We start from the raw sequence: 26472 nt of genomic DNA, 5'->3' as shown, positions 1-26472 counted from the left end.
TACAAAATAACTAACATTCATCTGTTGTTCATTAACATGACAAATGTGAAAATAAAACCAAGTCACATACAGGATGTCTCTTCACATCAATTAACTATAAATAAGTTTCTATGAAAAATTTTTCAGGGCACATACTGGATATTTCCTTTCTAGATATTGTTTATCTTTGCACTTGATTTCTATTCTTTATTTTGTTTAAATCACTAACAAAACAATGAAAACATTCCTACCCAAGTTCTGTAGTTTGTTCATGGTATTTTTCTTTCTTTTTGAGTGGGTGCCAGAAAGAAAAACACACTAAATGCATTTCCCTAAAACAACACTCCTTCTCCCTCCTTTCCTCCCACCATGCAATTTGTAGCCTTGGGCATCACTCTGACTACTGATATGTAGCCATAGGCTTGACTTCCTCCACACTATCAGAGACCCAACATACAAAGAATTTTATTAGTGAAGCACACCAGGGAGTATATTCTATAGCCCACAATGACATCCTAATTAACATTCAAAAATATTAATACCATAAAATATAAACAGGAGGTCTCATGCTCTTTGAATCAGCACATCCAACACCTCCCAGTTTCCCTCAGATAACCTAGAGTGTCAATGTGCAGACCAGTTCCTGCTCTGTTGCATGTTTAGTATTATATTCCCTACACAGAGAAATAAAGCATAATGAAGCCTTTACGACAGAGCCCAACCACAGATACTCTATGCTCAATTGCAGAGGCCCTAGAGCCTGGTGTGAGCTATGATAGCACAGGAAGTATGATTAGATGGTGTGGGGGTGTGGCGGGAAGCATGCTGCCAGTAGAAAATGGTCTATGTATGTTTCTTTATCCTGTGTGTAAACTGCAAGTGACAAAAACACAGGATTCTGAGTACTTGAAATTACAGTGATCCTGTCTAGTTATGAGTGCCTGTTCTTTAGTGTCCCTAATCTATACTACATCCAGATATTCTGTTATCTGCCTCTTGGAATGTACCCTTTGATCTGTGAAGTGGAACCAACTCCAAGATAAAATGGACTATCTTTCTAATTAAAAGCTGAGGACACAGAAAACTCCAGAGCTTTTGGATCTGTCTGAAACTCCCCCTTTCTTCTCTTGACAATGCTATATGTCTAGAGTAATCCATTTTTCTGCCATGCCAGTGTCTACTGGATGGAACCAGCACTTACTACAACATGAAATTGGGTCATGAGCACTTTGAGCAGTGCATGAACTCACTGCTTATTAAAGTGACATACTTTTAAAATGATTTGGGGGGGGGTACAATTACCAACCCTGCATGATTTCTAGTGAGTATCCTAGTCATCAATGACATTCCACTGATCTGGTTCAAACAAAAAGAAGAGGAAGACATTAAGTCCTGAGAATTGGAAATGTCGGAGTAAAATATTCTGGACAGGGCACTATGTAAAAAGTACCAAGCTGAGATTTAGAGTTTCATTATTTCACCTTAATTCTCATGTTTTAAAATGTAAAGAATGGAAACCTACCTACCAACTCTTGCAAAGGACATGTTAAAGATTTAACTGAAAAACTATTCTGTATATAGTATGATTTTTTGGTCAATTGTGGGGCTTGAACTCAGGGCCTGGGAACTGTCCCTGAGCTCTTTTGCTCAAGGATAGCACACAACCACTTTGAGCCATAACTCCACTTCTGGTTTTCTGCTGGTTAATTGGAGATAGAAATCTTACAGACTTTCCTGCCTGGGCTGGTTTTGAAGCTTGATCCTCAGATATCAGCCTCCTGAGTAGCTAGGACTACAGTTGTGAGCCATCAGCACCTGGCATAATATTATATTTTTATATTTCCAAGAATAGCATTAATCCTTAAACATTAGAGATTCTAGAACAGAAATGTTATCTCTAGACACTCAACATGGGCTTCAAGGATTTCTAATGAGACCATGAAGAGTTAAAGGGCACCTTTCAAAATGCTCTCTAGCATTCTTTTGGACTTACATCACAGAACTGACCAAGACTCTCAAATAGGTAACATAATATTTTAGACATTTCAATGGCCTACTTTTGCCAACTGGTGAGTGATTTCACCAATGAATAATTATTGGCTCCAGGATTCTCTGAAATGCAATCTTAAATTTAATTTGCTAATGTTATGTTCAGAATCTACTAAGTATAAAGATGCTAATAGCTATGGATGGTAAGGACACAGAGATTGTCTTCAATAATAATAGTGTCTAAAAGAGATTTGGGTCAGGTTTATGTTGTCAAAATGTCGGAGCAAATGAATGTGCAAAGAGAGAAGCAACACTTAGAAGAGTTCATTTTGATCAAGATGACACAATTCAAATACTCATAGAAATTTAGGTTTTCCCTTGTTTTTCTCTCCTATGAGAATATTGCAGCGAACACTTCTTTAACTGTCTCTATATTAGAGGCTTTCTTTATGCAAGGTATTATCATGTTTAATTTTTTCACTTACAGCTTTTTGGCTTATTCACACAAAAGGATGGTATTATGTCATTGTTAGTCCAAGGTTCTAACTTTTTCTAATATATAAAGATAGTTTACTGCGTTGTTCATACTTTCATATTTATTTCAGTGTTGGCCTACCAAAGGCCTCAATGACTAAAATGGTTAAAATATTCTTCTAAATTATAAAATTTAACTATTAATTATGAAATTCATCAACTTATTTATTTGTCCATTCTGAGGCTATTTTACTATGTGCATACAACTTTATAATTGCCACATCTTGCTAAGTCAATTCCTCTGTCACGGTAGAATGACAAGGATGACTGCTAGAACACAGACCATCGTTAGGAAATTTCCTTCAATGGCCTGTCCTATAAGGAGGCCTGTAATGTTGATACTCAGCTAAGTCTCAATGGAGAAGCTGGTTAGACTTGAAAGTGAAGTGTTAACAAGTCAATATGTGCACTGCCCAACCAGATTTGTCAGGATATTTTCCTGATTAGACACTTGGTAGTTTGATCCCAGTTCAAGGATTCAAGAAAGGAGTTATGTGTTGTTACTTGATAACTCAAAAGAGCTCTTTCAGAGTGAATTTTGATTCTGACACCTATTCTAAGGCCACGAGTAGATAAACTAAAAAAGGTTAAGTCATTTTTCCTTAGCAAGAATCCTGATTGAGGCAGAAAAATTCCTTTTGTGTTCCTAAACTAGAGGGAAAACTCTTTACACCACTATTATTTCCAACAGAATACAGACTTTGAGAGGTTCTTATTTTATGTGGCCACCCCTAAGAAGGAATGAAGATTTAACACAGACTATCTGCTGGCAAGGCCCCACCAGGCCATCTTCCACACTTGGCTTCCTGGGTTTCAGTGCTCTCTTTGTTTTCTAGCACCAGTGATTTGCTTCATGTCCTTACAAGGTCTGCCATGCATTTATTAGAATGTTTGTTATGTTTGATCTAGCATTTCTTGAGATTTGTAGTAGAAGGGCTTTCAGTTTATCTACCATGTAATTCTGCCAGAACAAGATATGGTGACATAGATCACAGGCACTTGGAACAACGGCTGGCCTGGGTAATGGCTCTACAAGTGTTTTCTGTCACCCAAAGCATGCTTGTCTCTTCTCTACAGAGTGAAAGTTCAGCAACTCCTATGGGAAGGTGCGGTGGCCTAGTGCCTTTATTTCATTCAACTTAAAATAAATTACACACTTGTTGAGGGAAGGTAGTACCCCAAAGGAAATATGTTGAAATTTAACAATAAAATTTTAAAATGTGACCATGTAAAACTACAAATACATCATAAACTATGAGTCAAGGTATCTAAGTTTTGGGAATTCTTACGTGTACTTAGGCTAAATAGAGGCAACTACACTGTAAAGCTGTGGGAATGGAAGGTTCCTTTGCTCAGGGATAAGAAAAGGCCCTGCCTATGGATTTACATGGTCATTTAATTTGAGAATGCTTGTAAAATTTGCAAAAGCAAGACATGTCATCCATAGTCCATTAAGATAACTGCCTCTGCCTCTATTCCACCCTGCCATCCGTCATTTTGATGCTGAAGCACCCACAGCCAGTTTGGAGAATTCAGGTAAGGAGAAATTAAGGAAAATCACATTTTGTCTGTGTACAGTAAAACCTATTTATGAATGTATATGGTACTATATACTTATTTCATGTACAGGTAAGTTACTGACATCACTCTCAGTGCAAGATTGACTTGTAAAAATCTCTCTCCCACTCTCCCATCCAGATGGATGTATTCAATTACTGAAACAGTGCCATTTAACACTGGATGTAAGAGGCAGTAATGTAGTCAAGCCATAGTTAGGCTCTGAGAAATTCTTCTAATCTTTACACATGGAAAACTAAAAGATGAGAATTTAAGTTTTCATAGGTATCAAGTCAGAGGCTGTATGAGACAGACTTGGCAACATAATAAGCATATGCAATTATAAACAAGGCTTATTTTTTTTTTCTCTTTTGAGAGGAATAGAAGGAAGGAAAACTCAGCATATTTTCTCTTTTAGGGTTCAAGCCTGATTGTTACTATAACCAGTGAATATCTGTAGGAAAGGTCACATGATAAAAAATACTTCAATATTAATACCAAAAAATTCTATTCTAACACCTGCGAGATTGAATTATGTCTCTCCTTGTTATAAAAATTAATTAAACACCATTGTTTTAGGAAGAGGTTATCAATGCATAGTTGAAAGATGCAGGCCAAATGTATTACAGAGGAATATGAGCTATCAAAAACATTTTTCTATGTTGCAATATTTATATTTATTAGCTTTTCAGACTTACATTGTTCATAATCTAAAATAATATGCATTTTTATATTTGATAACTTGTAGCTAAATTTTCAAAACTGTGTAAAGTACATCTGCATAGTCAAAGTAAAAAAATAGCAGCAATGAAAATAAGCTTGGTGGAAAATTTTGGTGGAGTAATTAGTAGTGACATTTTGGCCTAAATATTACGAAGATTTAAACTTTTGTTAATGCATTGAAAATCAATTTATTATGATAATAACAATTTTTAAAATGAAAAATGCATCTGCATCTCTATGTTTTAAACTATATCTGCATTGTCCTTGTCAGTTCAACTTTAAATAAGAATTAAAACCATTTATAAATACTTAAAACTTAAACTTTTATTATTGTCTTAAAACTGTCTTAAAAAGAGCCAACTGTTAAATTGTAACTTTTGACTAGAGTAAAAGAAATTAGTGCATTAAAGTTTATGGTTTAAAAGACTATGTGATTAATAAACTTTGTTTGGGAAGCTATAAAATGTAACAACAGATTTCTTCTCAGTCCATGAATACAAATATCAAGAATAGAAAGCAAAGATTTAGAAAAAATATTAGTAAACAATTTTGGATATGGAGTATCTATAAAGAAATATTCACCTTGAAAATTATGGCATTAAAAATTAGGCTTCACTACCATCGAATATATTGGATTTTCCCTCCTTGATTTCTATATCAAACACTTGGGCATTCCTAAAGAAAAGGTGGAGCCTTCTCTCTGCTATATTTCTTTGTTGTTTCCCTCTGAAAGGACAGCAGCACGTCCACATACAACTGCTCAGTAAGCAACTGAAAATGGAGAAGGAGGACCAGAGAGAAGCCAGGCTTGCCTGGACAATAGCTCTGGCTGCTATCTGCACAGAGATTGCCAAGGAGAATTGTAAGAATAAAAAAGCAGAATACAGAAAGAGTTGATGGTAATCTTGGAGATTACTGTCTCGGAGACTACTATACTTCAGGACTGTATTATAAGGGGGAGAAAATGGAGGATGGGGTAACACTGTCTAAACACAAATGTAATAATTACCTTACTTATGTAACTGTAACCCCCCTGCTTATCACCTTTTCAATAAAGACAATATTTTCAAAAAATTAAAATAAAAAAAGGAAACATGGTTGTAGTTGTGGTATTTTAATGACAGGGGAACACACAAATGTACACAGTCAAACAACATATTAAAGAAAGAAAAAAAATACCAGAAAAGAAAACCAAACAGTTAAAAGAGCCGTCGATGTCCTGAGAATAGCAGAGATTAATGCAGGAGTGAAAAGATAACTTTATAAATTTAGTGAAGGATTTTGTCATTGATAGCTTTAAAGTCACTCATATACATCTAGTTTATATGTTCCTAAGTAAGTATCAAATATCACATATTTATTTGGAAAAGAAGAGGATATAGGTAAGGCCTGAGAACCTCGGTGAACAACAGTGCAAAGAGCCAGTTCCTTCCTATTACATTCTTGGCCAACAATCTCCATCCAATCCATAGCACAAAGTTACAGGCCTACTGCCTCCTAACCTACTGATGGTTCTACAGGGAACTCTATAAGGAAGGCCAAGAAGCCTTTAAACTCCAAAACTAACCCAAACACACCCCAAATTTTTATCTTTTTTTCCCCTGAATAAAAGGATACCCAAGAAATGATTTACAAATGAAGAAGGTATTTTCCCCAGAAACATTATGGATCAAATACTGAATAAGGACGAGTTAGGAAAAGTCATGGTGCATCATGGCACAACAAAAGCTAAAAGCTAGCTCTTACTTGCATCTCTGTAATCTATTTGCAAAGTTTTGCAAACCATTTGTCTTTACCTATAAATACCTCACCAGTAAAATAAGAAGACTGCACTAGATGGTTCTTAATGACCACTGAAACTGTAACCATTCTTTTTCTCTAGGGTATTTTATGAACACAAAGTCTTTGCTTCCCAAGAAATGGCTGGAAAAGCTCAGAGCTCTGAGGGGGCCACTCTTAACAAAACAGCAGAATTGGCTACAACCTGCCATGACTCACAGAACTGCACCAATAAGCGTGGCTGTAAATAACTAAACTCCAGATGTTGGTGATAAATACTAGCCAAGTAAGCACAAGAGGAGAAGGGGTCATCCAAGGAGAAGCACTTGTGTTTCAGAAAGTTGATATGTAAATAGTAGGTCAGATTAGCATGCCGAATGGAAAAATAGGTTAGACTCTCCAAAACACAATAATTACTTAAGGAAATTAACCCCTATCCCAACCAACATGCACGCGCGCGCACACACACACACACACACACACACACACACACACGAATGACATACCAAACAACATTCATCTCTAACTCTCAAGCCTAGTAACTGAGACCCATAGCAAGGCCTGGGAACTCAGTGGCAGATGGGACAGAAAGCTAGAATCACAGGAAAGAAAATCCCAGCACCAGAGGGAGGTAAAGCCAGCTGCTGAGTGCTGTCAATTACACAGGAAGACCAAATAGGGCACTACTGAGGATGCATACCCCAAAATGTCTTGTCATAGGTAACAAATTCTGGACTCGAGAAGAAAAGCTTTAGAATCTTCACATGGAATCTAAATTTTAGTTCAGTAGTTAGGAGTTGAAAAAGCACGGATAGTCTCCATGTCTTTTAAATGAAATAGGTTGTGAAGGATATTCATCTTTGTTAGGAGTTGCCCTTAGCCTAAGGTTCAGCAAGATGCCTTCCTGAGAGGCGCTTACCACTGAAGAGCAGTCATGATAACTTTCTCTCTATTTGCTACCTAGTTGAATCTAGTTAAGCTAAAATTTTTGCAGTACCAAATCTCCCTCATAACCCAAGACATGATAGCACTGTATTTCCTGTGCATGCAAAGTATATTGTAAAGCAGCTTCTGGAAAACTTTCCTCCATGCAGTGACTTGGTCAAAGTCCTTTGAAGTTGGGCCTAACCACCTTAACAACAAAACATAGCCACTGTACTCTGCAAAACATAAGGAGGACACAGACCTCCAGGGTCCCGAGTTTTGCTGTAGGAGCCTTTTTACAGCACATCACTTTCTTTCTCACTGGCTATTGTTTAGAAGGAGTCATTCAGGGAAACCCACAGGAGAGGAAAAGAAGTGGTGAACAATTATTAGCCTGAGTAGTGGTGAATGACAGCAGTTTTTCTGCAGGAAGGTCACAGACAGCAAGTTGAAAATGCTATTGGCTCCTAATCACCAACAGCTCTATTATTGTAAGACCTGGGGGTCTCTTACTGAGTGAACACAATTTATACTCTAGCAGTTGGTACTATCAAATAATAATGAAATAGTAAATATGGAAATTATATACTGTTTTCTATATAAAAATGGATAAAGGTACGGGGATGGGTAATAGGATGAGTCACAGGATTAGGCCCTTGGGGAACAGGTTATGAATCGAGTAGAATTACCTCCTGAGCCAGTTGCCCTGGGTGGAGATCTGAAGGAGATGGAGTATGTTTCACGTATCCTGAGGAAAGAGTCTGCTAGGCAGAGGTTGCTGCCAGTGAAAAGGCTCTGAGGAGGACAGGTGCATGCTTTGACTCAGGAGCAGATAACAGGTGTGACTGGCCAGGGGATAGATCACACAGTACCCAGAAGGACGATGTAAGGACTCTGGCTTTTAATTTGGATAATGAGATGCATCAGTAGAGGAATGGCATGGTCTGACTCATTCATTAACAAGATCATCTCATAGTTAGTTGAGAATTAGGTTTAGCAATGGAATTGTATAAACATTGCTGGCAAAAAAAACCCAAAACCCTACAAATGAATAAAAATAAAATGAGGCTTTGTTTTGTGATTTTTTTTCCTGCCAGTCCTTAGGCTTGAACTCAGAACTGAGTGCTGTTTCTGAGCATTTTTTTGCTCAAGGCTGGTGCTCTACTACTTGAGCCATATAGACACTTCCAGCTTTTGACGGGTAATTGGAAATAAGAGTCTCAAGGACTTTTCTGCTTGGGCTGGCTTCAAACTATAAACCTCAGATCTCGGCCTCCAGAGTAGCTAGGATTACAGGAGTCAATCACTGGTGGTTCCGAGAATTTTTAAAAAGCACCTTTGACCATAGTCCAAAGCTTTACTTTATGGAACTGATTCCACAAACTGCATAATGGCCATCAACCAGTATGCCAAGTGGAGCCCATCAAGTCTTTACTTAGGTTGTTCATTATTGTAAAGGAAGAAAGCTTAATGATTGAGGGGTGGGGGGAGGACTTTCACTATTAGCATTACTACTGTAATGACAACTTGACAAAAATGCATTTTGCTCCCACACTGACCTTGGTTGGAAGAGAACAGATTTTCAGTATCATGAGTGTGTAATAAAAAACTCCACAGGAACTGACAGCTCCAAGAAATGATTACCAATGCTATATAATGCTAATACTTAAAAATCTGCTTGGCATAACTTTAATTAAGTTGTAATAAATAGGTATTGTTATTAATATTTTAGATTTATTATTGTATTTCAGACATTCATTTTGTGATGATGATATTCAACTTCAGCCAAATAATGATTTTACTCAGACACTTGGCATTTGGTTAAAATGTATATTTGGTGCATGTCAAGGACTGAAAGCTTGCGCCTGCTAAAATTCATATATAGAATCCCTGAAGTCCAATTTGATGGCATTTAGAGGTGAGGTCTTTGGGAAGTTAATTAGGGCAAGGTGAGATCATTGTGGGAGTAATGTTCTTCTAGAAAAATATTGTAAAGATGATATACGGAGGGGTTACAGTTACATAAGTCAGGTATAGAGTATATTTCTTTTTTTAAGTGTCATCTCTCCCCTCATTTTCTCCCAGATTTTTCCCTCCTGGCCTCCCTCTCCTCCACAAGATGTAAACTTCATTTTTAGCATAGTTTCTAGTGAATATCACTGAGGAATGTTCTTACAGGAAAAGTTAGAGAGCTGAACTATACTCTTTTGTTATGTACAGACACCGCAAGAAAGCAACCAGCACAAAAGCAGGCCAGGAGGGGGACTTCCACTGGACCTGATAAGTTGAACTTAGATTTCCTAGCCATTAGGAATGTGAGAAATAAATGTCCATTGTTGTAGAAGCCAGCCAGCCATGGTAGTCGGTTATAGCAGCTCAAGATGGCTGATATACACCTAAAGGGACTGTGAAAGCAACACTCGGAAACCAGCTGCAGGTTTTGCTTGGTAACTTCTGGTCTGATTTTGCAGTTGGCCAGAATTCCTAATCAATCCAAGAGAAAAAGTTTGTTTTCTATTTCTTTCCACTTTGGGCTAAATCTGGAGGATGGGTCAGAAACCAGGGAAGTGAGTTGATGCCTGTACTGAAGACTCTGATCAGTGCAGTGCTCTAGGAAGCCTTTTCTGCTTCTGAAATGGTGGCCAACCCTGAAGGTAGCAGAGAGATCACAGGCCTTGATGTGAAAGCTGGAAACTCTAGGTGAAGATTGGAATCTTGCCATACTCTCCAATCAGGCTTTGCCTGGAAGGATGGAAAAATCTAGATTTTTTGAGGGCTCAGGGCAATGAGTGGCTCTGGAAGCAGAAAGCTGGCACCCACCAGTGGAGAAAAGCGTTTCTCCTCAGATGTAGGACCCCACAGGATCTGTCTTCTGCCTTCTTGTGGAGAAGCTGCAGAGAAAGAAATAACTACAAAACAGAAGAGATAGGAAAACCCAGAGACAAGGGGCTTCTGTGTTACATTGTTCCTGTCTCAAAAACCTAATCTTAATTATGTGGTGGACAGTCACAACAGACATTACTGAACAAGACAAACAAGTGTGGTGCTTTTTTAATTCCAGTGTGGGGGACAGAAAAAAGGTCTCTAGAAAATACCAGACCAAGTGACGAGAGAGAGAGAGAGAGAGAGAGAGAGAGAGAGAGAGAGAGAGAGAGAAACAGAGAGAGAGAGAGAGAGAGAAACAGAGAGAGAGAGGAAAAAGAGAAGAGAGTATGTGTGAGTCTGAGGACGACTATAATAAGGTGGTCAGAATGTGCCTGTTGAGCTGGGACCTAGACAGGAAACAAAGTAGGCAAAAAATAAAGGGGTAAAACCATAGGCAGAGGGCATGGCGTGTCCCCATAACCTTAGATGGAATTATTTAAATAGATTCAAGAAAAGCAAGTATCCTTGAGCTCAGACAACCAGAATAGGGCCTGAAAGGATGTAAGTAGGGCCCAAATGTTATTATTACTTGTCAATCATAGGAAAGGGCTGGATTTTTTACTTGACACACTATGAAAAACCATGAACGATGCTAAGCAGGCAAGTGTCATCTCCCAATTCATAACTACGACATGGGGGAATGGATCACAGAAGGGCAGAAGTGGAGTGGAAGCTACAAAAGGATACTGATAGGCTCTATGGAGACAAGACGGTGGTGGTGGCACATAGCACAGATTTCAGATGTAGTGGGGAGAATGAGCAGGCCTTGCTAAACCACCTCTGAACAACAGAATTGCCTTTCCATATTTGCATAGTTAGCATACTCTTCTCTATTTTTTCCACTTCAGTTATCACTGTAAAATCTTTCTCTATTCCTAAGAATCAGTGATGTCAAGGCAGTTCTAAATCATTCATTCTTATACTGATGTTCCTTGTCTTTACAACTATCAACTTTTGGCAAAACTAATCCAAATAGAATATTGCATTGATAGAAGAGCCAGGAACTGGTGGATCATGTCTGTAATTCTAGCTACTCAGGAGGCTGAGCTCTGAGGATCATAGCTAGAAGCCAGCCCAGGCAGGAAAGTCCATGAGACTCTTACCTCCAATAAACATTCAAAAAAGGCTGGAAGTGGCTCAAGTGGTAGACCACTAGCGTTGAGCCAATGAAGCTTAGGGACAGCACCCATGTCCTGAGTTCAAGCCCCAGGACCAGTACAAAAACAGGAAAAAGAAGAAGGAAGTGGTGATGGTATGCTGGGTTTGAAGTAACTTAAAACACCCCTTCCATCAGTTCTGGTTCGCACCACCACTGCACATGCAGTATTTACGGCTAAGCATCTCTGATCAGCCATTCTGAGGCCCAGTGGAGGTAATGAGCTGTAGGGAAGTTTCAAACCACGGCCCTACCACTTAGTATCTCAACAAACTGTATCTGTCTCCTCTGAATCACATGGACTATAGATGCCTACCATGCAGAGCCCTTTCCAGGGAAAGCTTGTAAGTTCTGTGCTTAATGGTCACCCATGTCCAAAGAGCCATAGTCTGGCAGTGTAGAATATTATGGAAAAAATAAACAAGGAATTACTTAAATACCTTACAATGTGCATTTACACAGAGAGGTTAGGGTATGCATATTGAGAGAGAAAATAAACTATCTGCTTAGAGAAGACATATATGTATGAAGCCACAGGGTAGCCCCCTGGCTACAGGTGTAGGGAAAGACCTAACCCCGCTTTGCTCCACACACTCCACTGGTCAGCTCGCACTGCCTCATCCTTCTCTATTTGGCTCTTCTTCACTTGGCTGGGTTGGACAGGACTTTTAGATTCCTCTAGGCTTTCTTAACATCCCTGGGTAAAAGGCAGGTTTCTTGGTTAGATTTACCTGTAAAATTAACCCAATGCTGTCATGAGTTCTTCCCCTGTCTGTCTTTCTCAAAAAAAACCCCTGAACATTGTCTTCACATAAATACTTCAATTGTAATTCTGAAATATCTTATCCAATTTTGACTGTTAGTATTATTTTTCTGCTGTTGCGAGGATGGCAAAGGTTAGATGTGGATCTTCAGAGTTTTTGTCAGGACAAGAACAACATGTAGGTAGAGTACAAACCGGCAAGTCATCTCTGGAACTCAAACACGGAGTATTCTTCTTCTTCTTCTGAGGCTTATCTTTGCTACATGGAAACTGTCAATGGACCTAGCACTGGGCCCTCTGATACATCCACTCTTTGGGACTTTTTCTTGCCTGAATACTAACCTTCATCCTGCATCTTAAATGGCACACACTGTAGTCTCAGGCCATCAGAAATATACCATTAACCAAAAGGCTGCAAGCACTTATGTCACATAACCTTTTGGTGTTTTTTTTTAAATCATAGGAGAGTGAAAACATTGATCATGCATAGGAACTGTGTTTTAAGATACATGGTACTACTGCCAACTTCATATAGAAACAATTTAATCTAAGTTTCAGTTCCCTTACCTGGGAAGATAAATGAGATGGCCAGGTGCTCCCTAGAGCTTTTCTTTGTTGATTACATGGTGCAACTAGGGTTTAATGTAGTCTTTATTATTATGCAGTTTAGAGCTCTATTTGTTAGTGATAAATGCTTATGTCTTCAAATGTGAGCTGACTGTACCCAACAGAGAGACATTGGGGCCCTGAACTCATACAGCATGAAGTCATTCTTGCTTGTCTCTTTTGATCATTATTGTTTCTCATGCACTATGTCCTTCCCTATCATTGGTGACATACTGGGTTGGCAGCTTCATTTGGAGACATTCTTGTTCCTTGAGCCAAAAAACACAGATAGCCAAAAATGAGATCATTCTATCCCCAAGATTGCCCCAGCCCTTCTCAGAGGGAGCTGAGCCATGTAATTTGATCAAGGTTAAGTATAATCAACTCTTCATCTTTTACCCTAAGTCTAAATTCTTTAACTTTCTGTTTTCATCCCAGATTAATGACTCCTACTCATTGTAACAAATGTCTACCACTTGCCCTGCAGTCAATTCTCATTTACCCACCCCCAAGCTTGTGGCCTGTAGCCTATGGCTTATTCAAAACACTAGGCTTTCTCTTCCTCTTGCCTCCAGCACAAAGTTGCAAGCCAGCTCTTTTAACTCTGTGCCAAAGAAATACAAACTAAATCTAATATTAGCCTAATGAAAAAAGGCTATCTGCTGCCAAAGATTCACACAATACATCCCACAACCAAGTGTAAGCAATCTTCACTGTTTTTGAGGTGGCATTGTTTCTCCCTTATATTACACAGTAATCGAGACTTGTTGTGTTTCTCCTCTGAGGAGTAAAGAATGCACACATTCTTTTAACCTCTTCTTTTGCTTGGTTGGCCAGATTCTCTGTGTAACAGATTTCATTTTCTTCTTGAATAAATAGCTTGCTCATTTAATGTTAGGGGAAATCTAAAGCTCGGAATCCAAAACTCTTAGACTTAGACTTGAGTCCCACTTTCTTCCATTCACTTGCTAGAAACCAAATTTTGTAAACTCATTTAAAATGTTAGATATCTCAGCTGTAAAAATGGTGATGCAGACTTTAAAAATAAACAGTATGTGGTAGATATGCAAATATGAAGGCCACTCAGAAGGCTCTCTTTCTTGGCATTAGGATCACAGCATAGAAAATATTTCATAAATAAAGAAGCTTTATGTAGCCTTTGATAAAAAGCATAAAAATACGGCAAAGAGAAGTTCCCATTAAGCACTTAAAAAAAATCAACTCCAGAAATAGAGTCTCTAACTTCCCAGTGTCATGTTTCTATTCCTTATGATGACACATCCCAGAATTCCAACATGAGAGATAGCCAAGATCTTGCCTGCTGATCGCCTATTAGTCCATAGTCAGAGGTGCTGTAGAAACTCCAAATTCCAACCATCAGAATGTTTAGGAACACCACTTTCAAAAACAGATCCTTCATTATTTTGACTATATATTTTTTGACTGAAGCATGTACCTACTCTCAAGAAAGCCCAAGGACAAGGTTCAGAGAACACCAGTAGAAACTTTCGTTCCATCTTACTTCTGTATCCAAAATCTTCAGTTGTTTCTGAGATTACAATAGCAATGCCCAACAAAACCTCCTGCCATAACTGTCATCATCCACTTCCATATTGTCCAAACTATGAAGCCCCTTTACATAGGTGGTGATCACATAGATGAAAGTGGTGATTTTGCCCATAGAAATAAAAATGTTCACTATAGAATTTTAAGACGTTTAAATAGCCAACGGTAGGTGCCACATGGTGGCTCATGCCTGTAACCCTGGCTTCGCAGGAAGCGAGATCTGAGGATGATGGCTTAAAGCCAGCCTGGGCAGAAACGTCTGTGAGACTCTGATCTCCAATAAACTACACAGAAAAAGCCAATGTGGCACTGTGGCTCATCCACGCTCTTCACCAAAACATTTGAGTCCTATATAGGTGAGCCCCAACCTACTACTCTATCCCCAATTTCCACATCAAAAACCCTGAGTCTAAAAGACTGATGTTGAACATACCTGACTATCTTTGATGCCATACCTGGACCAAGATACTTAGGCCTTGTCAATAAGAGAACCTTCCATCCTTAGTGCTTGGTATTTGAATTTTACTCATATTTCACAGCACAGTTTGTGCTGTGACAATTCATATAGTCAGGGGTTGAGTTGGGCAAAAAGATACTGTGCCTTTGGAGCACCTCCAAACCTCCCCATGAGATAAAAATTTTATGCCTATAAAATATCTTGCCTTATGCCCACTTGTAAAGCCAAGAAAATGTAGTTTTTGCATCCTGAGCTTGGAACCAGGGCTTCTGGGGTGTATGCATGCTCTGTGTGGATCCCCAAGGGCTGGTGGCATTTACGACTTCCACATGGACTACATAGCTTTTGCACAGTCCTATTTCCATTGCACTGTTTTCCCACCTAGACTGAAGATGGCCTGAACAAAGAACTTAACAAGAAGTTGGTTTCTCTTTGGTTTGTAAAACTAGTGGCAGAGACAATTTTCTTCTGGAATTGGTATTCTTCGTTTTGAGGAGAGCTTGAATAAATGATTCCCAAATAAGAAAACGATCTCACATAATACTAATGCTCCCATGGATCTGCAGATTTATATGCTTATATATGTATTTTTACATGTATACATATATGTCTACATACATATATATGATAGATTAAGTACATAGTATGATCCCCACTGATGCTCTAGTACTGCTGAAAAATACTGAATACTGTATTTAATGTTTTAAATTTTATGTAAGATCAAGATTGGAATCCAGGCCAAAAAACAAAAAAAATCTCTGGGTATCAGAAAAACACTACAGTGAGGAGACAGGAAGCTCACAGTGGCTGGAACAAGTGATGTGTTGAAGGACTGGTTTCAAAGCTCAATGTGGCTAGACTCAACATACTAGAACACAAAGATTCCAAACAGACTGAGAACTTTCCCTGAAAGGAGCTCACTATGTTCTGTATGAAGGACTCGATTTCTGCCAAAAGCAAATACTTAGAACTACAACTTGAAACACCAAAGTAACACCTGGTCAAAGCTATTGCATCCTTGTGTTCAGACTGAGACAAATGCAAAAGTAGCTCATCAACTGTCCCCCACAATACAAGGCCTGTTAGTAACTCTTTCCTTTGGTAAATATACTTAGTAGCAAGATTCAGAAGCCACATGAGGAAATTTGACCAAAATCCAGGACAAATCATGGTGGGGCTACTCAGTTAATAAATTAGTCTAAAAATTGCTTTAAAATAGATAGAATTAAAATAGAATTAAAAATATTAGGGGCTGCGAATATGGCTTAGAGGTAGAGTGCTTGCCTTGCAGGCATGAAGCCATGGGTTCAATTCCTCAGCACCACATAAACAGAAAAAGCCAGAAGTGGCACTGTGGCTCAAGTGATACAGTACTAGCCTGGAGTGAAAAGAAGCCAGGGACAGTGGTCAGGCTCTGAGTCCAAGCCCCAGGACTAGCAAAACAACAACAAAACCAAAAACAAAATACAAAAAAAAGTGTTATTAAAAATTCAAACAAAACAGAAGTATAGAAAGTCAAAGTGTCCCACATAATCTAAACTGCAAATATAAACTATGTTCCAAAATATGGAGAAAATTTTCACTGACTGATGGTAATGTACAGAACGTATTTTTACATAAATGAGACCATTATAACACACACACACACAAACACACACATACACACACTGTAGTATTCTATCCTTTTGCATCTCTTCCTACTTAAAAATATTTTCTCATGCATTTTCCCACATGAAATGAATAATACAAGTTTTATTGCAGGAACATACACTATTTCTTTAGCCTGTGTCCTGCGGATGGATAGGTAAGCCATTTTCAAGGTTTTTCTCTTATAAGCATTGCTACAGTACCCACTCCCATGCATCTATCACTGTACATTTGATTATTTCCTTAGGATAAGTTCCTAGAAAGAGAATTACTGGCCTGAAAATTATATCCATGTAAAGTTTAATACTTTCTATCAGAGTGTCCTCCAGAAAAGCAATACCAATTTATTTTTATTACCAAATGGCTTTAAATACATGTTCTTCTGGCCAGAGGTTTAATAAGTTTAGAGTAGGTCAAGTTACCAGAGATTCAATTACCTGTCTGAGAAAAGAGGTTGACTCCCAACTAACCCTCTAAATGTAAGAGAAGAGAAAATGTAAATGTGTTTTCACATGCATAATACAAGTTCACATTATCTGTGAAACAGAAACCTCAGTATCTGTGAGGCACCAAAGCCTGCGGTAATCATCCACTGTTTTCCCTAACAACAACTTTTATTCTCTATTCCCCCATGAAAAAAATAAAGCAGACAAATATTTCATCTAAGCTTTCCTAAAATTTCCAGTGTGTTCACTCCTAAACATGATATCAAAGTGAAAAGCTCCTGAGTCTTCTTTCAAGCTCCTTTGGGCATTTTATTATATACCATTTGCACAAACTTAAATAAATCTAGTTTTCAATACTATTCATGAGGAAGGGCTTATAATGAGATCTATTATTATGAATGAATTATGTTATCAGTACTACAGAAACTACAATGGGCAACCACACCAAAATTCAGATTTTTCTGTAAGATCGCTTACTTAAAATAATTCACAAATAATCAAACCGTAGTAGATTGATCCAGATTTTTCTATTACTAATTTTTATGAATAAAAGAAGTATAATGTGGAAATGTTTATCATTAAACTAAAATCAAACAAGTTATCAAGAGTTGTCTTTTATCCCCCCTTATTTTTAATATGCTAGACCTCAGTGTTATTTTTTTAATCCTACTCAAGCAAGCTTTATTTTAATCTTCTTAGTAAAAGAAGATCCTGAGAACATTTTTTTCTGTGTTTTTTTTTCAAGACGCCTGTGTGGCTCCTCAGACTACTTAAGATTAGTCAGTATAGAAGGGCTCATTTACTTCCAACTCTGCTCACAGGCAAACTTCAAGAATCATCAACCAATTTCCAGGGAGACTCAGCTGTTCTCAGCTAAAATGTCTAGTGCAAAGCACCTGTAATCTCTCCCTCAATCACCACTCCCTACTTCCCACCAGTGTGCATACACATGTGTGCATGTACCACATGCAAACACAAATAATGGCATCAGTTGTTAGCTATCTAAGCTAAAGAAAGGAAGTAATCACTGCAATTATTCACAACTATAGATAAAGAAAAATGAAACCTCAAATTTTAATCTAGAAGACCCTTATTAGGGAAAAGCAAAGTAACCTTTCCCTTAAGGTATTTTTTTGTGGTGCTCACATTGGTTTTCCAATGTTTATAAGCCGAAAGGTCTTCTCTTGCAGGGAATATACAAAGAGAGAAATCAAATGTCATTTGAATATTAATGCCTTCATTTTCCAATGGGAAAAATCCCAAAATGAACATCTTCAACATTGAGTATTATCGCTGGATTCAGACAGAAATTCATAAAGTGCCAATCCCATTATAGAAAGCCCTTCTAAGAGGCATCAAAGAGTCACCTACCTTTGAAATCCTACATTTTCATAAATCTTTACAATGAAAATGTTGTCAATTTTATGATATCTCCATTTAGGCTGATAAGCAGGTATCCTTCAGCAAAAGTGAAAAAATGTCTATCCTCCATTAATTGAAGTCTTGGGATCATTAGAAGAGATTCAACTACTGCCCGTGAAAATGAGATGGTATACAACTAACCCTCTCCATGCAATGGAACAGAAAATGTAGCATTGTCTTGAAATCTGCCAGATTATATTTCATAAGGTACCATTAATTAATAGGATTTATCACCCAAAGCCTATTATGCCCAGGCTTTTACAAAATGTTCCACAAGTACCAAATTCTTTGATCAGCTCAAACTAGTAGAAGAGGTAGACTTTATGATTTCCACTCTACGGATGGAGAATCTGAGACTTACAAAGTGACGTGGTGCCCAGTGTCCTAAAGCCCAAGATGCTCTTCTCTACAAGCAGTGCTATGAGTTTGACAGTCAGTATTGTCACTTATTTATCACTTGTCCTCAGGATGCAGTGCTCATTTAACTGGACACAGAAGTCCTCAATGGAAACACTATCAGGTTTTTGTGGTGGGACCACAAAAGTAGCAGAGCTGTGGCCTTAGATTCTCTCCAGTTAACAGCTTATTACTTACCTTAGTTGTCTCAGCTTCTCCCTGAAGTCTCCTCGGGGTTCCTTTTTGGTCAGGCACCTTCTGGAAACTTTTGTTTTTAATGGATTGAGATTCCACACCTTCACCATCAAGTTGCAGTTTAATACCATCAGCATGGGCAGGGTGATCAATACCCCGTGGATTCAAACCACAATGGAGAGCTAGGAAAGAGGAACAAAAATGGAACTCAGAAATCATGCAAACAAAGTGCCAGACTGATTATGGGGATGCACGCATATAATACAAGCTACTCAGGAGATCACAGCATGAAGCCAGCCAGAGTCAGTAAATTAGCAGGACCCCATTTCAATCAATAAGTAGGACATGGTGATGTAATTCTATAATCCTAGCTATACCAGAGGTCAAAAGTAGGAGTGTGGCAGTTGGAGGCCACTCCAAGCAAAAACAGTATCACTTAAACAAAGCAAAAAAGGCTTAAGTGGTAGAGTAATCAAGGCCCAGAGTTCAAGCCCCAATACTACACAAATCAATAAAGTCCATGACAGAATGCATTTCAACAGGCCTAAGTGAAAAGAAACAAGGCATCTACATCTCAGGGTTTAGAAATGGAACAGGTGTGGGGAAATCTCTGAGCTTGGAAGGCAGAAAGGCACCAAGTGAAAAATCCAGTTCTCAAGTATCTTAAATTCAAGCACCTTACTAGGCCTATATTACAGGTGAGAATGCCCAGTCTGCCCACTTCCTACTGCAACATGCATTCAATTATTTTAACACTGTGCTTTGGTGTATGCCTCTACCTTCATCTGGAAAGTGCTCATTTCCACCACCATCACCCTAAACTTCTCTATTCTCCAAACAGCCACTCTTGTATTCATTCAACCAATATTTTTTTATTTTTTTAAATTTTTATTATCAAACTGATGTACAGAGAGGTTACAGTTTCATACGTTAGGCATTGGATTTCTTGTACTGTTTGTTACCTCGTCCCTCATTCCCCCCTCCTCCCTCCCCCTTTCCCTTTCCCCCCATGAGTTGTTCAGTTCATTTACACCAAACAGTTTTGCAAGTATTGCTTTTGTAGTTGTTTGTCTTTTTTCACTCTGTGTCTCTCGATTTTGGTATTCCCTTTCAATTTCCTAGTTCTAATACCAGTATACATGGTTTCCAATATACTCAGATAAGATACAGAGTTAGTATAGGTACAACCACAGGAAGGGGATACAAGAAGATCATCAATAATAGAAGCTACAGTTACACATAGCACATTGAAGGTAGTTACAACAGTGATATAACAATCATTTCCATAACATGGAGTTCATTTCACTTAGCATCATCTTATGTGTTCATAAGGGTATAGCTATTGGGCTCTTGTGATCCTCTGCTGTGACTAGCCTAAACCTGTGCTAATTACTCCCTATAAGGGAGACCATAGAGTCCATGTTTCTTTGGGTCTGGCTCACTTCACTTAGTATAATTTTTTCCAAGTCCTTCCATTTCCTTACAAATGGGGCAATGTCATTCTTTCTGATAGAGGCATAAAATTCCATTGTGTATATGTACCACATTTTCCTGATCCATTCGTCCACTAAGGGGCATCTGGGTTGGTTCCAGATTCTAGCTATGACAAATTGTGCTGCGAATAACATTGCTGTGCTGATGGCTTTAGTGTGATTTTGTTTGTGGTCTTTTGGATAGATACCCAAAAGTGGGGCTGCTGGGTCATAGGGCTTCTGAGGAATCTCCATACCACTTGCCAGAGTGGCTGAACCAGTTTACATTCCCACCAACAATGATACCCTGAAAACACTAAAGGAAGGAGAGGAGAAACACTTGAGCTTCTTGGCACAGGACAGAACTTCCTTAACAATGACCCAGAAAGGCTACATATCAAAGAAAAGTTGGACAAATGGGACTGCACCAAACTGCAGAGCTTCTGCAGGGCAAAGGCCATAGATCGCAAGATAAACAGAAAGCCCACAGATTGGGAGAAGATCTTTACCAGCCACACAACGGACAAAGGCCTCATATCTAAAATATATGCAGAACTAAAAAAATTACCTTCTTCCAAAACAAAACAGCAAAAAACCAATAGCCCCCTCAAAAAGTGGGCTAAAGACTTAAAAAGAGACTTCTCTGATGAGGAAATGAGAATCGCCAAGAGTCATATGAAAAAATGCTCTACATCACTGGCCATAAAAGAAATGCAAATCAAAACAACATTGAGATTCCATCTCACCCCAGTAAGAATGTCCTATATCAAGAAAACTAACAATGACAAATGTTGGAGGGGATGTGGCCAAAAGGGAACCCTACTTCAACCAATATTTTTTAAAGTGCTTACTAGAGGATATAGAGGATATCCCTGGCTACACAGATTTACACAAAGACAGGCAGCACCTTCACAGAACCCATAGTCTAATGGAGGAGGCACACAAACCACCTATTTTAACAGTCATCACTACTATAGGGAAGAGAAGAAAAGACACAAGTGAAATTAGGATTACCAAGCCCAATGGCTCTTAGTCCTTTTATTTTATTTTTCCTACATCCTTGAATATAGATAACCCCACTAATAAAACTGTAGGCACATTTTCTAGGATATTCTCCTAAACCCTTCAAGTTCAAAATATGACTTCAAGTCTAAGTCTTCAAGTCTTCTTCAAATATGCCTTCTCTTCATCCTTTTCCTTGTTTCTGCTCCTGAGGCCTCCCAGGCTAGCCCATGTGTATGGAACAGAGAGTATCCAATGAATATGATCTAAAAGAAAGCCATGCATATGCATGATTTGAAAACCTGATTGTACAGAGGTTCATATACATGCAATCCTATTTCTCCCATTCCCATCTGTGGGAATCTCCCATCAGTTCCTGTGAGTCCTAAAACCAAGGAGCAGCCTATCTTGTGCATAGAGTCAGCACTCAGCATCTATCGCAACATGTGTCAACACTCAACAGTGCCTCGCCTTGGGCTTTCTTCTGAATCTCAAAAAAAAGCTTCACGAAAAAAAATTCTAAGAGACATAATTATATTCATTTCCCAGATAAGCAAAATGAGATTCCAAGGGGTCATGGGGTTAGGATCATAAAAGATCAGGCAGGTATCTGAAAAAGGTGACAAAGATCAAAGGTAATTTCGAATGACATGATTTTAAGTTAGAGATTAAACAGTAAGAAAATGTATCAGCTTGTATGACAGAAAGTCTAGTCTCAGTACAAGTTTTAAGTTTAGCTGATTTTGTGGCTTTTCAGTGGTCCAAAGAACTCTGATTTTGTTTCTGTATCTCCATGCTACTATCCAGAGCATTATCTTCAGGCTAAGCTTAAGCACCCTTTCAGCACCCAGAGTTGTAAGCATCTGTTTTATCAGACAATCGAGATTGGGCACATTCAGGGTAGTGTGGTGGTAGACAGCATGTGTTTTTTCACACTGCAAGAGAACTTGCTTGACCACCATCTCTTGGTCCCAAACTTCCTCCAAATGTTCCCCCTTTCTCATTGGCCAGGAGTGAATCACATGACCATTACTGAACCCTGGATGTGAAGAAAGGATTACCTTAAAACTTGACCTTCAACTAAGGTTGATTATTCAAACTGCATGCCTGTTGGGAAACCAACAACAGTGCCCAAACTAGGCATCGACAGAAAGAGAACTTAGTAGTCATAATCTGTGAGAGCATGAGTCTACTTACGGTTAATATTAATTCCCCATCTCCAAAGACTCTCCTACTTACCATCAATTAAATACACAAAGTATGATTACACTAAAAAGGTGTGCTTCTGTTGGGAGTTTGAAAATCCATTTGAGAGAGAAAAAAAGAGATAGCTTTTATCTTTCTCTGTAGCATTATCTATCCCCTGCAGCTTTCTACCTTGAAATACCTAGGGATACCAATAACTATTGGTGTAGTAGCAGGTATGGTAGCTAATATGGTAGCCAGCTTCCAACCCCTCCTATTTTCTATTTCCTCTCACAAAAGGAGATTCTCATACTTCTTTCACCTGCTCTCACCATGTTCCCTCTCCACAAAACAAGCTCTCCTCTACCTGTGCGTTCTTCCACATTGCTATCAGCAGGGCCACTGGCTTCCAACACGGGGGAAAGTGTATTTTTGCACATGAAAAAATGATGGTGCCTTCAAAATGGCATTTCAAAACAGAACTAAGAGTATTCATGCGTCTTCAGTGAAAACAAATTTCCCTGCTACATTTTTCTTTAGAACAGTGTTTATAAAGTCTAGGTGAAATTTCCATACATCCTTTTGAAGAATTTAGTGTTAGCGATGTTCACATAAGCATAATAAAGAGTAGAAGCATGCAAGGTAAAGACCTTAGGCCACCCTCAATGTCAACTCAATAACCAGAAATCCATTAGGCACAGGAATGACTGGGAAAAGCAGTGACACAGGAAGAGGGTCTTGAAGCTGCTCTAAAAGCTGCCAAGCCCAGAAAATTGAGTAAATAACTTTGGTGAAGACAAGAAAGTGGGAAGGATGGGGACAAAGTAAAGAAAGCAAAGCATGTATACCATTTACAAGATAAGCAAAGAGACAAAGGTCACGTATAAGGAGGCACTGGAAAAGAGCCTGGTTTGCAAATATTAAGGCCATGAAATTTCAGGGAAAACAAAAGCACAAACCTGTCAGAAATCATTTGAAATAAATAAGTCCAAGCACAAAAGCCTAAATCAACTACTGAGTTTGCAGTCAAAGAGGGAACAGCTATGGAGGATAAAAATATTTGTGTGAGGAATCAAGCTACGTGAAAAGAAAGTCAAATATCTCTTGTTTATAGTTAGCATACATTTTGTGCACCCGGTATTTACTTGTAGGGAAAAAAAAATTTTTCCTTCTGATTTAAGGCAAGATTACATAAATAAAGTTCTTGGGTTCATTCTTTAGTTCGTTAAATATTTCTAAAGGGCGTGTATGTGCTAGAGTAGACCCAAGAGGGAAAATTATGGTTATGACTGACATGCTGGTGCCGGCCAGGCAGGAACTTATACTGTGCTTGGGCACAGATAGATAACGTAGTAGTACTTTCTGAAGAGACGAAGCATCTAGAGGACAGTGTGCATGTGACAGCACAGTAGCCAGAAAAAAAAATCCCACAAGGCTTTCTGACACAGAGGTCTAAGCTCACACATGAGAGAAGTGTGTGGCAGTTTTCCCATAGAGAAGGAAGTAAAGCTGAGACAGAATGGATCTTTCATGGAGGACTGGCATAAATAGGTGTGAAGGAAGCAGGACAGACTGATTTGATGGAGAAGGGGTAGAAAAAAATCAGGAAGTAGAAACAACCCAAATGCCTATGGATGGAAAAATGGATCAAACAAAATAGGATACAATGATAGACACAAAAAAATGAATGAACATTGAAAACATGTTAAGTAAAATCAGCCATGCACAAAACTCAGATATATGATTCCACTTACAAGGGAGTAGTCAAAACATATGCAGATGGAAAACAAAACCCTGGCTTCCCAAAGTCTCAGGTATGTGGGGCACTGGCTTGCAGCTTCAGGAGGCGGTCCTAATAGGCCTGCCTCTTCTCAAACCCTGGGGCCGCGTGGCTGCTAGCCCTGCTGCCCGCCTCAGACTGCGTGTGTGCCAAGATGGCTGTGAGTGATGAACCCAGAGGCGGTCCTGAGGGCCGTGGAACAGCTCATTGCTGCCATTAAATGAGTGTTAGCACTGACTGGCTCCGGGACTGTCTGTGTGTCCTCCGACAAAAGGGGGGCTGGGGTGGCAGTTCATCGGCCCTTTCCTCTTCCTGGTCTGCCCGGGTGGGGCGTGTTTTCCCGTCTCTCCTGCAGGACAGGAAAGCCCGGGAGGCTAAAACCCCCTGACATTTTTGGTGCCTAAACATGGGGCTCAAAGCACACGGCGAGGTGAAACTGTCGGCGGGCCAGGCCAATTGGATTCTGAGGTGAGGGCACCCCAAAAAGATGGGGCAGGCACAAACTCAGCATGACGACCCAGTGCTCAAAGCACTGAGCTTCATGCTACAAAACACAGGTTTGGGGGTCTCGGACTCCCAGACCAGGAGGGTCTGGGAAGGGCTGAAACACGCAGCACTCTGGCTGGCGGCTGGCGGCCTTTGCAGCCTGGCTGCTTGGGAGCGGGGCAACCCTCCGCTGCCCAGGAGGAGAGGGGTGCAAAGCCTCATTCAGAAGGGGCCTTACACCTGCCTTGGTCTCATCCCCCGGATCCTGGGCCAAGCGTCTTGGCCCCAGGACACTTGCCGCCGCCTCGCCACCCCTCCTCCACCAGAGGCGAGGGCTTCCCACCATGTTTTGCAGAGGGAGAGGATTGCTTCTGAGGCGGCTTAAAAGAGCCTGGGAAGCATTTGCTGAAAAATGTCTTGGATGGGGGGGGGGGGGGAGACAGCCCCCTGGCTGCCCAGGAGAAAAAGGCTTATTAACATCTGTTGTTGGCTAATCTGCTTTGAAAGAGACAAAAAAGGCTTTCGGTTCTTGTTGATGTTTGCTAAGTTGGAGATTGGGTTAAATTCTGCTTGTTTGGCTAAATCCTAAACATTGGTTGGAGGTAGAGCCCCAGGTTTTGGGCCTGCGAAATTCCTCAAGGGTGGGCAGGGGCTTGGAGGCTCCCGATAACCCTGCCCCCCACCTGAGCAGTGGCCTTACAATGAAGGTGTCTTGCGGTGAGCCTGCTAAAAGTTTTGTTTTCTAACAGACCATGTGGTTCTAAAATTTGGCAAAAGAATATCATTTTGCCACTGGAATTCCAGGAGATTTACATGGCCAATTCAGAAAAAGAAAATTTTTTTCTAATTATGCCCAAAGCTTGTGCACAACTGTCTGTATGTGTGTCTGTCTGTCTGTTTGTGGGTAAAGCATGTAAAAACTAGCATCATGGTTTAAAGATCACTTGCCTTTTTAACTATTTTAATTTGCTTAAGTTTTATGTTAAACGGATCCTTGCAGCCTGTGGGTGGGGTCACAGTAAAGAGCCAGGAGGCAGACTCCAAGCCAAAAGATTAAAAAAACAAAACAAAAAAAAACCCACAAAAAAACAGGTTCTAAACCCAAACTGATCATTGAAGAGCCAAACTTTGAAGTCAGACCCCACTTTACCACGCGAACCTGAGATAAGCAGGCCCTGTGAGCAAACCCAGGACAAGCTTATTAGGGCCCAGCTGGTCAAGAATTCTAACCGCTGGGAATGCTTAACTCTAACCACCCCCAGAATGCCTCGAGCCCTGAGCCAATCAGCTTTGTACCCGTGTCCTAATCTTGCTTGCTTGAACACCTGATTGCTATAACTTTGTTTTTTGTCTTACTTGAACACCTGATGGCTGTAACTTTGTTTTTTGGCTTTATAATCCCTGTGCAATCCCAGCTCGGGGCTTCCTCCTAACCTCCGCTGTGTCAGTGGGTAGTGAAGTGCCAGACTTTGAAGTCAGGCCC

The 26472-nt window shown here is 39.5% G+C and overlaps 1 protein-coding gene across 7 annotated transcripts in view; it reads right to left on the bottom strand.

Annotated features, from left to right (window-relative positions):
• Positions 1–26472, bottom strand: part of Samd12 (sterile alpha motif domain containing 12) — a 380057-nt gene that overhangs the window by 313083 nt on the left and 40502 nt on the right. For all 7 annotated transcript variants that reach the window (XM_048358515.1, XM_048358513.1, XM_048358514.1 and 4 more), the window contains exon 2: positions 19068–19246. In XM_048358515.1, the coding sequence (XP_048214472.1) occupies positions 19068–19246 (179 nt within the window). The remainder of the gene's footprint in view (positions 1–19067; positions 19247–26472) is intronic.

Source organism: Perognathus longimembris, chromosome 12, assembly GCF_023159225.1.
Source record: "Perognathus longimembris pacificus isolate PPM17 chromosome 12, ASM2315922v1, whole genome shotgun sequence".
NCBI lineage: Eukaryota > Metazoa > Chordata > Mammalia > Rodentia > Heteromyidae > Perognathus > Perognathus longimembris.
Note: the sequence above shows the minus strand (reverse complement) of the source record. Positions and strands in the feature narration are given on the sequence as shown.